This window comes from Aethalodelphis obliquidens, unplaced genomic scaffold (assembly GCF_003676395.1).
Source record: "Aethalodelphis obliquidens isolate GAN/ISIS:26980383/991018 unplaced genomic scaffold, ASM367639v1 scaffold50, whole genome shotgun sequence".
Lineage (NCBI taxonomy): Eukaryota > Metazoa > Chordata > Mammalia > Artiodactyla > Delphinidae > Aethalodelphis > Aethalodelphis obliquidens.
The window spans coordinates 13,454,446-13,471,440 of record NW_020837994.1 but is presented as its reverse complement, the minus strand read 5'-3'; the positions used below and the strand labels follow the sequence as shown (position 1 = coordinate 13,471,440).

The 16,995-nt window shown below is 34.1% G+C and overlaps 1 protein-coding gene across 1 annotated transcript in view; it reads right to left on the bottom strand.

Moving 5' to 3' along the window:
- Positions 1–16,995, bottom strand: part of TMEM135 (transmembrane protein 135) — a 250,688-nt gene that overhangs the window by 18,838 nt on the left and 214,855 nt on the right. The window contains exons 7-10 of the mRNA XM_027083624.1: positions 11,302–11,343; positions 8,208–8,354; positions 5,648–5,717; positions 2,286–2,453 (exon numbers count right to left, since the gene is read on the bottom strand). Of these exons, the coding sequence (XP_026939425.1) occupies positions 2,286–2,453; positions 5,648–5,717; positions 8,208–8,354; positions 11,302–11,343 (427 nt within the window). The remainder of the gene's footprint in view (positions 1–2,285; positions 2,454–5,647; positions 5,718–8,207; positions 8,355–11,301; positions 11,344–16,995) is intronic.

Sequence of the window (16,995 nt, the reverse complement as noted above, 5' to 3'; positions counted from 1 at the left end):
ACATATGAAAAGATAAATGAATTGCACAAAGGATGGGAAGGAGGAATTACAAGTATGATGTGGTAAGATTCTTACACTATACTGAAGTGGTATAATATTATTTGAAAATATTGACCAATAAATTAAAAATGTTTATTATAAATATTAAGACAGTCACTAAATTTTAAAAAGACATATAAATAATAAGTCAATAGTGATGACAGATTATAAAAAATACAAAAAAATTAATATAAATTTAAAATACATAAAAAATACCCCCAAAATCAAGGAGACAAAAAAAAAAGAGGAGCAAAGAAAACATGGAACAAATATGAAACAACTAATAAGAAAGTAGATACAAACAGATATAAACTCAACCATATCAATAACTATATTAAATGTAAAGAGTCTAAATACACCAATTAAAAGACAGTGATTACCAAACTGGATACAAAAGTAAGAACCAACTATATGTGGTCTAAAAGAAACCAACCTTTAAACTGAGGTCACAGAAAGATTAAAGAAGGAAAATATACCATCAAATATAATCAAAAGTAGCTATATTAATAGTAGACATAGTAGACTTCAGAACAAGGAATATTACCAGGATAAAGAGGAACATTACAAAATGGAAAAAGGGTCAGTTCATCAAGAAGACACAGAAGAAATAAGGTTTGTTTGCCTGACCTTCTCTTAATTACATTCTTAGGAAGATGCAAAAAATTGATAAATTTTTCAGAAATCACATATGGCTTTGGAACATGCTGTATGAATATTTTTTATAATAGATTTTCTGACCCAGTTGCATTTTCCTTAGTTTAATTACCATTAGTTTATATTACCTAAGCAAATAAGTAGCAAAAATGTAAACAAACAAAAAAGCCTAGGCTCTCAGATATGCTGGATGGTGGAGAATAACAAACCTGGGCTAAAAATGTTGGAGATAATCCACATATAAATATTTAAGGGTTTATCTTAAGAGTAAATACAAACTCTATGACACAAGAAATGAAAAAGAATGTGAATATAAACATATTATCACTAATATTCTGCCCTATTAACTCTTGTATATATTCAAAGATATAAGTAATGCTTCCTAGTCAAACCATATTGAAAATGTTTTCAGTGTTAGTAATATTTCATAACAAGTGATTAATTAACTATAGTTTATAGTTTGCCACTCTTTCCTTTCCATTTCAAAATACTTTCTCCACATCTACCTTTTATAGGTAAACTTTATCATAAAATGAAACACAGCCATCTTATCCAAAATAATTCCAGAGTTCAGTTTTTCCCAGCATTTTCTTTTAACAACTGTGTGTGTGCACATGCACACATGCATGCACATGCATACAGGTCAACCTCAGTTAACACATTTTACCTTTAAATTTTGAATATCAATTTTAGATGTTTAATAAAATATGTCAGTAATATGATTTAGATATTAGTGATTCCCATTAAACAAAAGGCCATTACTTCAAATTGCAGAGTGTTATGTCACAGATGATCCCTATATATGTGTTTAGGTAGGTGCTTATTATATATGTGTGGGTACATTTATAGGAACATGCAGAAAGAGGTGGAAGAATGTTAACTTTGTTTATTTGAGAGAGTACAGTAGAAAGAGTGAGTGAGTGGGAGATGGAAAATAAGTCATTGCTTATATCAGTTACAAGAGAAAATCCTTTTTCTATCAAAGGTTGATATCAGCTAGGAGGGTCTGAAAATGTTTAAATTAATAATCAGGTAGTAAAATTATTCAGAAAAAACAAATAGATACATCACTTTTGATGTTAGAAATATCAGGAAGTTCATATTTTCTCAGTGACTACATTGTTGAAGAAAAGAAAATGAGTTTTTGAAAATCTTTAATATTATGTATAAATGCAAATATATCTACACTTTCAAGCTTTAAGAGAAGAAATATCTCCAGCCTCTATTCCCAACATAATGTGCATATTTGGTGATGAGATATTTACGAATACTACAGAAAGAAGTATTAAAAAAAATGACAGGGCTTCCCTGGTGGCGCAGCGGTTGAGAGTCCACCTGCCGATGCAGGGGACACGGGTTCGTGCCCCGGTCCGGGAAAGATCCCACATGCCGCGGCGCGGCTGGGCCCGTGAGCCATGACCACTGAGCCTGCGCGTCTGAAGCCTGTGCTCCGCAACGGGAGAGGCCGCAACAGTGAGAGGCCCGCGTACGGAAAAAAAAAAAAAAAAACAGATGAGCTAAGGCCGTATCTCATTTTAACAATAGCCATGTTATTTATTTCCCACTTTTCTTTCCTCTTCTGAAAGCCTTACCTTGTATATACTAACAAAAGAGCCCAGAAAAGCTCCGAGCTGGAAGTTTTCTTTATTGTAGAAGAGAGAAAATAGCCGGGATGGCTGTGTAAACAGATGCCTAAATGCAGAGGGAATCCGGAGGCAGCACTGGATCAAGTATCCCACGCTAAACATTCTGATAAAACCCTAGAGAAAATTGGGAGGAAATTCTGATTTACAACCAAATTTTGAAGACAGATAGATGTAAATTTTATTGTTGCAGAATCAAAACGAAACTAAAAATATTAAGACAAGTTTATATCGCAGCCATTTTCAAAATTAAGTCCTAAACCTCAAACAATTTTAAAACAATTGCCTTAAAAATAAGCGTGAAATCTTGCAGCAAACATACTTTCTATGATTTACAAAGTCTTAAAAAGTCTCCCAAGCACTGGCCAAGTCTATCTATGTACCAAACTTCTACTTCTTGACATTTTGTTGACATAACTGGGATTTATAATCCCTAAACCACAAATAGTTTTAGAAACAAAAGCACTGCAATTCCAAAAAAAATAGTTAACAAAACCAAATGCTTTGGGAAATTTTAACAGAAAATGTCTCTTAATCATTAGTTTGAACAGAGATTCTTTTGACAGAAAATAATTGTATTATCTGTTTAGACCTTTGGTGTCAACTATTTAAACAATCAAGTTTAAAGAATTTTCCAGGAAAAGAAATAATTCTATCTAGGTTTTTACTTCTGTGCTCAATGTGTCAAGCTGAAACATCTCTAGGGAATGGCAGCTTTAAGGTAAACTAAAGAAAACCCGAGAAAGCAAATTTGCCACAAATCCACATTTGCTGTCAACATTTCTCCGTATTACCTGCAACTATCTACAGTGTAAAAGGGAGGAAAGGATGACTAATGTTGGTCAATTTCATTTCACTCTTTAGGAAAATGAAGTTTGATGTCACTTAATGGTGAGAGACTGAAAAATTCCAGTCATCTCAAAACAAAATGTTATCAAAAAGAATAGTATTTTATACATGATTCAGCCAATACACTGTAATACTGATCTCCCATCGTCCTCCTCTTTCACCCCCACTGGAATGGAAAAACGTCTACATTCTTAGCAGTGTTTGCTGCTAAGTTTCAAAGGTCAGGTTTGTATCTTCGGTATGGCTGCCTTCTATTTTTTAAAAAAAAAATTGAGTTACTATGAAGAAACATTCATTAATTTACCTGAAACTGCCTAATACCTGGTTAAAACATGAAAATTAAATTGTCCAAACAATTAGCATGAATTATCATGCATTTGCTTAACTGAAACTGCCTAGTGTTTGTTTAATGCACGAGGTGGTCACACCTGTATCTTGTCACTGATAATATCATAATATTAACCTAAGGGTTCAAAGATCACACTCATGTTCAATCATTTCACACTGTTTTCAAGAGATCTATTCATCCTTCCATCAATTCACCCTTTCATGTATTCAGGAAAGATTCAGTGAATGCCTCTCATGTGCTGCTCATCACACTAGATGCTGGGGATAGAGTACTGAGGACACAAAGCTCTTGCCTTCATGGAGCTTCCATGCTCATTAGAGGAAGAGAAAATCAGTAAACAAATAAACATAAAGTAATTACAGATTACAATAAGTGTTGAGAAGGAAGTAATCAGGGCACTGGGAAAGAAATTAACAGGGCATCCTATATTAGACTGAGTGGTAAGGGAAGGCTACTGAGGATGTGACGTTTAAATAGACACAAAAGAGAAGGAGCTGGCATGAGAAAAACATTTTGGGTAGCTTGGACAAAAAGCACAAAGCCAAAAAAGAGATTGGCAGGTATCAACAAAAAGTTCATGTGAATGGAGTATAGTGAGTTGGGGGGAATGTTAATTCATCTGAATATTCACTCAGGGGTATGATTTAACACGAGGTGTAACTGAGTCCATGGAATAATGAGGTGCACTGTCAAAATATTTTGCTATACTTGTGATATAAATTCCTCACCCACAAATCTCCAAATAATTCTACATTCATGGACATAATATAACAATGTATACATAAATTAGCAAGTTTATAGTACTGGTACACGCTTGAAAGAATGACTACATTTTTTCATAGCTCAGTAATTCTCACTAACTTTCTCGTATACTTTTTTTAAAATATCACCTCTCCTCTCCCCAAATTTCTCAAATATCTCTAATTTAGTCAAAATGCTTTTCTTAGTTCCCCTCCTGCAGTTTCCCCCTGAACTAGAATTATGTCCAATTGGAGGGAATAATAACCCTCTCTGGGAGCTTGTAGACTTTGAGGCAGCCAGCAACATTCTTTTTTTTTTTTTTTTTTTTTTCTTTTTTGCCACTTTAAAAATGGGGCAGGAAATCAGATTTGGAAAGAGTGTGTCAGAAACTACTTCACAACTGAAAAAATACTCTACTGCTTTTACCCCTGGTTCTGTCTTTGAGTACTTTAAAGGTAAGTGTTGGCCTGGGTGCGCCACCAACAACACTCGGCCACAGGCATTCACATTCATAGGCACTAATGTGATACAGTCCCTCCCTTTCTAGAGGGACGGTCAGGAGGCTGTCTTTTGGGGTGCTGTACAACTCTGTTCTCATCATCAGTAAAGTGGGGATCAGATGTTGTAAGAAAGAACATAAATTTCTAAAGCATCAGGATTGTTAGAGCACCAGTCAAAACTAAAGAACTTGTAGCAGATGGTGCCACCTGTGACAGACTAACTGCAATGAAAATTAACTTCCTTCTCAGAGTTGGTGGGATGGGGGATGGGGGGCAGTGGCAGGCATGGGATGGGGGATGGGGAGAGAGCACGGCCCTGGTACACTAATATATTAGGGAGTGGGGAATTTATGTCAGTGGGCATAACTAACTTTCTTAATGTAGAACAACTGTGGACATGCTCCAGTTACCGTCATGCCTTAAAAAATGTAACAGCTTTACAAGTCCAAAACCAAATGCCACTGTCCCAGATTGTGCAGTGTATGTGAGTGACTGCTGATCCCCTAGCACACAGCACAGTCCAGGGGCCCTGTTCTAAGATGTATTCTAATGAGGATACATTGCAAAGTACAAATTTTAATTTTAATTTGACTTTTTCTCTTTTTTGTTGTTGTTGCTTCACCTTCTACTTTGCAAGTTTTACATTTATTAAGTAAGCTAATGTAAAAATTATTTAACAAAGGATCTGGTAAGTGAATACTAAAAGCTAAATTGTTATCTATTTCTCACAAGTGTCTTATTCTTCAAGTCAAATGCAAAGAATGATAGCAATGATTGTCAACTTTTCCACTTACTTTGAAATTATGTTTTAATAAATAAGTTTTTTCTATACATATTCCCTGTGGTTATTAAAGTAGATTTTATATACTTACTTTAACGCAATAAGAGATGCAATTATCCTCATAGTGTTTGCAACATCTATGCCTTGGTCCATGCTTACATCTGAAATTAAACCAAAAAAACTAATATAATTAAAATGTGTGTGTATGCGTGCGTGTGGGTGTGTGTTTGTTAATCTGCTTAAAACTCTCTAACCAAAAAAGGAGAAAACATTATCAACTCATTTCTAAATGTGTGCATCTTTTGATTTCTTAGGACATACAGAAGCAAAGCTAACAGATTTTTTTTTCCCTTTGCTGCTCACCATTTGACACACTGTATAAAATACGTGACTGCAGTCAAAATACTTGAATGTGGAACAGAAAAGCCATATTGGTAAATATTTGTGACTAAATATGAAAAATATGTATATGTTATCTCTATACTCTGCCAAATCTTTTGGAAGCTTTAAATTGTTTATTGTAGCGTATAATGGTCATAAATCATCCATGACGTCAGTACTTGAGCAAAAATCATAATGAGAATGTGCTCAGGTTACAGGAATTTATACTTAATTATATTTGAGAGAAAACATCTGGGAAAGAAACATGATATAGTATTAGAATTTAAAATTCAGTTTTTAAAATAAATATAGAAATAGAACATGCAGGAATTCAAAAGTAGGTTGCGATTTAACCGTAAACAACTTAGTCTTCCAGTGTTTAATAAACATTTCTGCTGGGAGGACTACTATTCAAGACACACTTATTTTAGTTATTTGGTATGTCTACTCCAGGACTATTTATTCACTCCAGGCGTAAAAAAGTAAGTAGAATATCTAATATGGGTTTAACTCTCCCCCTTTCTCTTTGAAGAGTTCAGTTCCAAAATAAGCAGTCTTTATAACTCTTTCAGAATACAATTAATTAATGATCTTCATGGTTGGAACACATTAACTCTTTCTTGTTTATGATAATAACTTGCAGAGTGATATCCTAGCTCTCTAATTCCATTTGCAAATTGATTATAAAGACCTCTGAAATTCAATGCTGCACTGCAGCTGGAGTATACAGGCAGCCTTTCCTAGTCAAGGGTGACAGCAATAGTTCATTCCTTATGTCGTTAGAATGATATGACATATCTGGTCATGCGAAGTTGTTGAGTGATTAAAGCTAGGGGCCTGAAAAGGGGTGAATCAGAGAAGGACTGCCTTATGTAAACCATCACTCTTCATACTTCTAAGTGTCCTCTTCAAAGACATCTCTCAGCCATGGCTACCAGAACTAACACAGAAATTATTAAACTCTCTTTGCCAGTGAAGTTAAATTCTGTTATCAACTACACTGTCATTTAATCTTTCCTAGTCTTTCATTAAAATGGCTTCCCAAGTACTGGACTGCCAGTCTCCTATGTCATCTGCTCTGCTTCTATATTATCCTGCACCTGCTTTCACACCAATGGACCCACTGAGGCTACTCTGACAAGTTCTGCCATGGCCCGATCAGCTCTGATACCCAAGGCTTCATTCACCCCCGTCACACATTCTCTGCATTCCCCTATGATTCTTGTTGACATGATTCCCATTAACAGGATCCCCTACATCACACATTCTCTGTATTCCCCTGTGATTCTTGTTGACATGATTCCCATCAACGGGATCCCCTACCACAATTATTACTGCCGTCTACCACCCCTTTCTTTCCTTTTACCTTCTTCTGTGGTGTACAGAAGAAGAGACAAAGTCTTTAAATTCAGTAAAAGTTTTGAGTACCTACTCTGTGCTCGTGTAAGTGAAGCAAACTCCTATGTTATTTCATTTAATGCACGCAACACTCCTTAATAAAGTTAACTGATGAGGACTTTGGGATGTAGAGTGGTTAAATCACTTGTTCAAAGTCCCAAAGCCAGGAGGGGCAAAATGAGTCAAACACAGGTCTTCAGATTTCTTAAACGGCGTCAGCTTCCTGTAGTTGATCCCCTAACTTTCTATACTGCCTCCTTACTCTACACTCTCTAAAATAGCACAACAAGATTATTTTTATTGGCTTGTATTCTAATTTTAAAACTTTAAATTTATTTTCTTAAATATCTTAAATATTTGAAATGCAAATGAAGACTTATCTGTATGAAATAGACTTCTTTGTATAACGTACAAATAAAGATTTCTTATTTTATTTCCAAAGCCCTAAAAATTTCCACTCTTGCAAAATATCCTTCACTTAAACTTTGCTCCTTATTGTATCTATATCTTCTTAAATCTCTCTTGGAATTTTTCTTTCTCCTTTCCACACTTGAAACATTCGATTAGCACATATTAATCTGTTTCCTGAAGTTCCCTACTCTAGCCCCCTGCAACTCTGCTTAGTTTGAAATAGAAAAGTATTTCGATTTCATGTAAAACTATTTTAAAGGCAGATAATGGTCTATAGTCCTGCTAGAAATAATAAACAACATTCACTTGCCATCGTGTGCCTTTTTATAAAACTCTATGCAGTTTCTGGTAAAAAAAAAAAAAATTATTACCTGAAAAGAAAACAAAAATACCTTGGCATGGTACAAATGTTATATAAAATGGTGACAAAATGTGCTAAAATATCAAGATAAAGAACTCACACTGAATCCACAAGCTTCCTGACTAGAGCAATTATATTCGTTCCTCTTGGTTTTTCCTCATGTTTCTCAGTCTTTTGTTCCACTTTTGCATATGCCGCCTCTGGTGAATAAGAATGTGTGGGAATTTCTTCCTTCCCAACAATGAACCTAAAGAAAAGAGCACAATGAGAGGCATTTTTCCCCTTAAAAAAAGAAAATCAGTGAGAAAATAAACTGATTTTGTTTATATACAAATACACTGTGGACAGTACCTTATCATTTGAAATAATATTTTCCACAATTTATATAAAACTAGTCATCCTTTAAAAAATAGGCTTTTGAAATCTGAATACTCGGAAAATGTTAATAGCTGTTTATTTAACAGTGCAGGCATCTTAAAATCAAATACAGCATAGCTCTTTGATGAAACACCCTTTTAACTTAGGTCACCGCTTTTTTAAGGTATTACACAACTTAAAAGTTTTTTCAAACAAAAAGGCAGATGAACTATTAACTTGGATCTACTCGTTAATGACAAAATTGCTATTATTTTCTCTAAAATGTACTAACAATTACAATTGAATGCATTTCTCATTTTTTTACTCTAAATTTATACCTAACGTCACTTTGAGTCATAAAACAGCTGCAGTACAGTAGGTGGTCATCTATATGCACATGAGAAATAGAGGGAACTAAAGAATGAGAATCAGAAAGTGGTTAAGAGTCTGTGTGTCTTCCCCACATTATTAGAAAATCTTAAATTTGATGTTATTCTAATCTACTTACTTCTCTTTGGAAAAATCTAATATCCAGGAGAAGACACCATTCCTCTATCGTCAAAACTGGACTATATTTTTCCAAAGACAATACAAAGAAAACATTACCAACCATTAGATATCACTCAATCAGTATCCTTTATCAGAATTTTCATTTTTGCTGTTTTCACCTTCACTATAAGAGTCAGTGCTCTTATAAAGAATAACTAAGCTTTCCTTAGCCAATTCTGCTTGCTGAACCTTCAGAAAATATCACAAAACATAGATAAAACAGGAGACCAATAACACTACACTAAAATTCTAGAACATGGGAACTCTGGCAAATTTAAATACTCGTAAAAGAGAGAAAAATTGTTACTATCAACAATTGCAACCCATCTCATTAGGACAAACTTGATAAAACATCTAGTTTACCAAATTGTAAGGGGCGTGCAACGAGATTGTTTGTCACCAGATGGCAGCTGTGCCTCCTTGGTAACTGCTGGTCCAAAAGAATTTGGTTCCTAATCGTGGGTGTGAATGGTGCTCTTTATAAACAAGGTAAAACTATGCTAGAACAGATACAATATCTCTCATACCTTTCCTAACACTGAAAGGAAAGTGTTGCTATTTTGGCCAGGACCTACCATTCGGATTAGAGCTCACTTCCTTGGAGAAGCTGTCCCTGCCCCAAGCTGGAGTGAGTGAGCCATCCTTCCTTTGTGCTCTCACAGCCCAGTGATCCCCCAGTACTGGAAGCACCTTTTTAGTAGTTTCCCTGCCCCACTAAACTGTGGGATCTGTGAGACTATAGATACCTTCTTTGTTATTATATCCCAGTGCCTGGCACATAATAAATATTTAGTTATTTATTATGCCGGGCACATAATAAATATTTAATTAATACCTAGCAAAGGAATATCGTAATAGTGAGCATTTTCTGAGCATTTACTACATGACAGGCACAGCACTGAGCCTTGGGCAAAGATTAAATCATTTAACCCTCATAGCAAAACACTATGAAGTAGGTACCATACTTTCCATGACAGTTAACATGAAAAGGCATCTTGTCCACAGTCAAAAATATCAGCAATTATTTGAACCCAGAACTGTTTAACTCTAAGGCCTGGGGTCTTAGTCACCAAACTTTGTACATTATTAACTATGTTTTAAACTACGATGAATCAGCCTTAGTCTACCTTCAGATTCCTGCACTGGCTCTTCTCCCGTGGTTCTCTCCTTGACTCTTTCTATTCCCCTAACTTCCACTATTATCTTACAGAACTAGCAAGAGTGAATAACTATTTTTCCAGAATATTTTCCTGTAACACAGAGAAAATGTTAAGTGCAAAGAGTCCAAGTCAGCTCTTCATTATAAGTGGATTTGAAGAAAACATATGCAAATATCTGACACATTCTGAGTTTTGGCAAGGATTCTGGGAGTCTAAGGAAAGATGCAGGAACAATGGCAGAGTTTTCTCTTTAGGAAAACCAACTTTTGATTTTGTCACCAACTTTCAGTTTAAGTTGAAACTTAATTTCAGTGAAACTTAATTCACTTAATTTAATTAATTAAACTTAATTAATTTAATTAAGTTTAATTAATTAAACTTGATTTAAGTGAAACTTAATTCACTTAATCTGTGAATGCAACAACAACAAAAAGCTATTTTCTAATAAGTTTCATGATCTTTTAATGAAAAATATGACATGAAGAAATTACTGCTGTGTGTTATGATTTAGTTATCATTACCAAAGAATTTCCACAACCGAAAATACTCTATTCAATAATAGAGAAAGTTTAATTTCCTAATGTATGTGAAAATGTTTGGTGAAATATAAAATTCAACACTAATGCTAACCAACATCTCTACAGTATCGACCACGTGCCAATTACTGTGATAAGAGATGGGCTACGAGGTGAAAAGAAGACTCCGGTGACTCTAGTGAAGCCTATAATACAAAATGTGTTTGACAATGCACGAGTCCTGCCCTAACAAAGCCCGTAATCTGGTACCACACAATTAAGGGCTTCATTTTCCAGTAATTGTTCATGTGTAGCTTTGTCTTTCCAAGCTCCATAAACAGAGAGTTCTTGTAATCTTCTTTAATACCCCATACTGTAAGGCACATAACAGGCCCCCCAAATAGTGGCTGACTGACTGATTTTTAGGGGGAAAATTAACAAATTACTCTGTTAATGAAATGTCCACAAAGCCACTTTTGTGACTTTTAAAATTGCTTGCAACTTAAATAGTGGAGTCAATAAATATTTATTACAATTATGTACGATGATATTACTTTTTAAAAAAAACTTGTAAATTCTCTTAACATAAAGATAAATAAAATATGCAACTTACCTAAGTGCAGAGAATGTAAATCCTTTCAAACCATCTTTGCACCTAAAACAATAGAAATTTACAATGATAAAATAACTTGTTTTGAGATATAAAGTAGTAGTATTAAATAGCTATTAAATTTTTTCCTGCAAATGATTTTCTTTTAAAGGTGAAACTCTTTTAGGACGATGATCTGAGCAGTACAAATGGTCAAACAAACAACAAACAATGAACAAGCCATCTTACACAAAATGATTAAAATGATAATGCCTTCCCATGTCGTATTAACATAATTTAAGGCTCAATTCTCAGATTTGCAGGTTGAAGAGAGATTTAAAGTAAATCTTCTAAGGGATCCATGTGGACTTAAAATGAAGGCTGGGAGCGGAGTATTCTTCATTCTAGCCAATCCCTGGGGGAGCAATTTGTCGCGAAGAGAAAGACCACATACACCTGCTGGGTATTATGTACAGGTCAATTCAAGGTCCTGACTTCTCCCTATTTATTAATTCAGTGGATGCAGAGCAATGTAGAGTTGGCAGGCACAAAAAGGCTTCAAGTTTAGTTAACAATTTTAACTTCTGAGTAAACCCAATCAGAACAGATAATGTAGCAAGAGGAATAGGGGGTGGAGGAGGAGAGCACAGAGAGAAGATTCCAAATATTATTGAGTGCTTACTATTGCTGGGCATTGTTTTGGGCCCTTTATATGTGTCGTCTCATTCAATTATACCACAACTCTTATGCATAGGTGTTTCTCTACTCCACAGCTGTGCAGAGGCCCCCCAGATGTGGTAACTTCCCTGAGGTCACAAAATAAATAGTAGTCAGAATTCAGGAAAAACAAAAAAATGACTTCATCTGACTTAAAAGTTATGGTTTTCTCTTATACCTCCTCCTAAAACAGTGTATTCCTTTTAACTGGGGAAGACTCAAACTACATGGCAACTGGGGTAGGGGGGAGGGGGGGATTCTCACATCTGCAAAAAGTATTTAAACAAGATTTTAAAATGGGGGCGTTACTATCCTGGTCTTAATGGTCTGCTCTATAGGTATGATCAAGTTACTAGAGAATCTTTGGGTATCTAGTGTCAAAATTCCTTGGAGAAACTATAAAGATTGGTGATATAATGATGCTCTAACATATGTTAATATTAGACACTGGATATTCTCGGACAAAAAGTATAGCCTTAAATCTAACTGGACAATTCTTTCTGTATGCCTTTTATATGAAAGGTCACAAAGGAAATGAACAAAAATATAAGAAATCTATCTAAAAATTTTTAAATATACATTTTTATTGGAGGACATATAGAATCTCAGGGAAAAACTTAATCCATGTGCACTGAGATGTTTTAAAGCACTTAAGAATTCAATTAAGCAACATAATCTACTTTGTGGTCATGTTAACAGTGAGAATGTAACCAGAGAATTTAGCTAACATACTATATAATTATCTACTCTGTATAGAATGAGGACAAAGGCAAAATAATTCATATGTTAAACTTAAAGCGTGCGTGGGAAAATTATAGCATTAAAATTCTTAAAGTTATCTGTTTCCATCTGAAGAAAGTGTTTCTCAGTAATTTAAAACCCATAACTGAGTAATTTCTAGATAGGTGGGGTGGTGAGGGGTTAGGCTGGGAGTCTATTGACTAGAAAACAGAAAGCAGATTGATTAAAAGATTATGTACAACTGGGAACAAATTTTGGCTCTGGTATGTTATTGTTAAAAGATAGCCATTTGTCTTTGTGCAATGCTGAATAGATAAAGGATTCTGACAACTTGGTCTGGTCATGATTGCATATTTGTGACCTTAAACAATAAATCTAACTGCAGACCAAACATCAAAAAGTAGCTTTCAAATATAAAAGGGCATCTACAAATGAATCTGCAATTTCATTATGATGGAAGTTTGGTTCTTTCAGCAGAACCCTGTGGGAAGCACTTCATATTGATAAAGTCTTAGCATGGATTCAAAAGGGGCTATTCTTCTTTCCATTCATGTGTATAAGGTCTGTTAATGTAATTGAGGGTCAGATGTCTATGTCAAAAGGACAAAAAAGTAATTATTCCCAGAAAAAGAAACTTTAAAATAGTAATACTGCCCTGCATTTTGACACCGAAAGTATTGTCTGAGCCCTAATCTAACTATGAAACACTATTGTAATCTGTGTTAAATGTAAAAAGTATGATATAAACATAAAGATTTATCCAAAACAGAGCCCATTAAAAGGTGCCTCACTATTTGATGGATTCCGTTATTATAATGTAAATCAAATCACATTCTCCATTCATGTATTAAGGCTCGCTGATTTATTCAACAAATATTGACGGAGTGCCTACTATGTGCAAGCACTGGTTTAGGTTCTAAGGATGTAACAGTGGACAATACAGAATCTCTGCTTGCATACCACTGACATTCTAGAAGGGGGAGAGATAGGATAAAAAAAAAAGTAAGTATGTCATGTAGTGATAACTGCTATGGAAAAAAGCAAAGCAGGACGAGGGGAGAAACAGTGATCAGGTTGGGCCTTTTGTTTGTTTGTTTTTAACATAGTGTAGTCAGGAAGGGCCTCTCTGAGAAGGTGGAATTTGGTAATTTGAACAGAAACCTTACTGAATTGAGGGAAGGGCATTTCAGTCTGAAGGAAGAGCAAGCACAAAGCCCTTGATAAGGAATCTGCATGGCATGTAAGGAGAACAGCAAGTGCATTACTGCAGCTGGAGGGAAGCAGTGGTAGGAAATGAGGTCACAGTAATAGCTGTGGAGGGAGCCAGTGGTCTACAATTCCTGTAGGCCCTGTAGGCATGATAAGGACTTGGGAAGGTTCTCAGCAGAGAAGTGACAAGATCTGTCTTAAATTTTAAGATAATCACTTTGCTGGTTTGAAAACAGACTACAGGAGGGCAAGGTTAGAAGCAAAGAGGCTTATTAGGAGGAGAAATGACTGTGCCTGGACTAGATCACAGTGGCAGAGGTGGAGGGGAGTGGTAAGACTCTGAACGTATTTCAAAAGCAGAACTGGTGGAATTTCTTGATAGTTTGAATGTGGGGTACAAGAGAGAATTTACAAATTATTAAAATATTTTGGGTTTGAACAAATGGAGGGATACAATATCCATTTATTGAAGTGAGAAAGACTACAAAAGAAACAGGTTTGAGGAGAAAAATCAAAGTTTTGTTTTAGATATGTTAAGCTTGAGATGCATGTGAGCTATAAATGGAAATATTAAGGAAGCAAGCAGCTGGCTATATAGATGTGGGTTCAAGGGAGAGGTCTGATTCGTTTATAAGTAGTACTTAAATCCATGGGACTAGATACAATCAGCTAGGAATTAAGTGTTAATAAAGAAAATAGTCAAGGACTGAGTATTTTTTATTCCATCATAACCTGTAATGCAGAAAATCTTTTCTATAAAAGAAAAAAAATAATTTCTCCTAATAAATCCATTCTCTAATATAAAGTCTCATTTTAATTTTTGAGTATACATAAAAATAATGCATTTAACTCATGTAGACATAAACTTTCCTATTAAAGTCAGTCTATGCAAATGACATAAATAACTAGTATGACTCAATCCACAGTTACTGAATCTCTACATTTGCAATGTTCTGTGCTATGTATGATATAAAACAAAGCCAGGAGAGACAAAGAGGAAAAAGAATTTGCAGCATTATTTCAAACAACTTAGCTGATAAGCAACTAATCATAGAGAGTCAGGTTGGAATTACATATTATATACAAGAAAGTATAAAGAAGTTTAACATTATTATTAGAATAATACTCTTGGTCAATGCCAGTGGGAGAGAACCCAATAAGATAATTTTTTTTCAATTAGAAATATAAATGATAGTAAAATGAACAATTTTGCCCCAAAAGATTCTTTATCTCATTCTTAATTTCCATGAGATACTTCCACCTTTATCACAACATTGCACCAGCAGATGTCACTAGTAAGCCATTTTTGGAAAAATTTCTGGCTCTTTGATGTGGTTTCTATATCAAACATTTTGTTGCACATTTTCGTTTAAAAACAAATTCATAGGCATTCAAAATATGAATTTTGAATAAATTTTAGTTAAACTGCATTAAATTCCCCGAAGTAAATATCATAAATATGAGACTTTTAACGATAGGTGACATTCCTGTTCCTATTATTGCATATAGTTATAAAATCTCTAAGAACACCCTACCATTTGGCACCAACATAGAATTTGATGATGTAAATGTGCTGCTTTATTATATGCTTTCCAGTAACCTGAAAACTCTGAGAACTATTTTGACTCCTAAAATGTTTTTGTTTAGTCAGTTTTCATTTATTTGGTAAATATAATAGATATAAAAAATGTACTTTTATAAATCTCCTTTTACATATTTCTAAGGCAGTGCATGATGCTATGGAAAAACTCTTGATATGAACAATGAAACAGATACTAGTCATAAGTTCCCTATCAACCTAGAGCAAATCACTTAATTTAAGGGCTTAATCTCACAGCCTCCTAAAAAAGAGCCTGGAAGTAAATGACCTCCATAACTGGCTCATTAAATGATTTCTAATTCTGAAATTTCATCACTTACTATAATTGTATTTAATGATACTATTATTATTTGAAATAATAATGGAAAATAAAAGAATTATTCTAAAATCACTCATAGATAATGATCTCACTGATGTCAAGAATTTTTTTAAAAAATAGTAACATACAAACAAAACCCTGAATTTGTTTTGAGATTACTGGCTGCTACTAATATTATTTCATTTGCTTATTGCTTTATAAAACTTAGACATGGAACTTATTCCTGGCAAAGGTTCAAAGACAACCTTTTTCTTTTTTTTTTTGAAATTAAAGCCTTTCCACTTTTATTGGCATTGATAAATAATATCAATCAATTCACTGACAATACAAGTCTTTGAAATACCTTTTGCTGGGCAGGGGGATAGGACTTATTCATCTAATTAGGCACGTATCTCCATTTTAGAAATAAAATATTTTGCATATATTTTTCTTTGTAATTAAATCTAAAAAAACTGTAGAATTGGGGAAAATAGCCTTTATAACCCTTTAGAAAAAAATAACCTTTTCTTTTTTAACTTTAAGATTACAAAATGAACTACTGGGATGATATATACACTACAGAAATGCTGTTAAGTATTGATACAACAAGCAATTCTATAGATATAATCTCAATAATGATAAAAGATTACATTATTGCTATACGAAGCGTCAATGCTAAAATATTATTATTAATGATAAAATATAAAATGCTGTTTATTATATAGTACAGAAAGTTAGAGAAAGCGGTCAAAAGGATATACCCCAAACAGTTTTAGCAGGCTACCTATTGAAGTAGGATGGGTTAAAAGACATGAAGGAAGAATAGAACTTTTTACTCTCTATATTCATATATCATTTAAAATTTTTTACAAGTATACACTTAAATATTATTTGTGTAGTTTGTTTAATTAAAAACATCAATATCTGAACATTTAGGAACAGATTAAACAGTGTAAAAGTTATTCATCTCTATTTCACCAATACTATGTCAGAGAACATAAGACTCGGTCAACTTTACTAAAAATACTACTGTAAAACTTTTGCTAGAAGGCATAAAGTTACTAACTGAAACAAATGATATAGATAGAATTTTCTGAAACTATGATCCCAATGAACATGGATAACTATGTGACTACAATGACAAAAAAAGAAA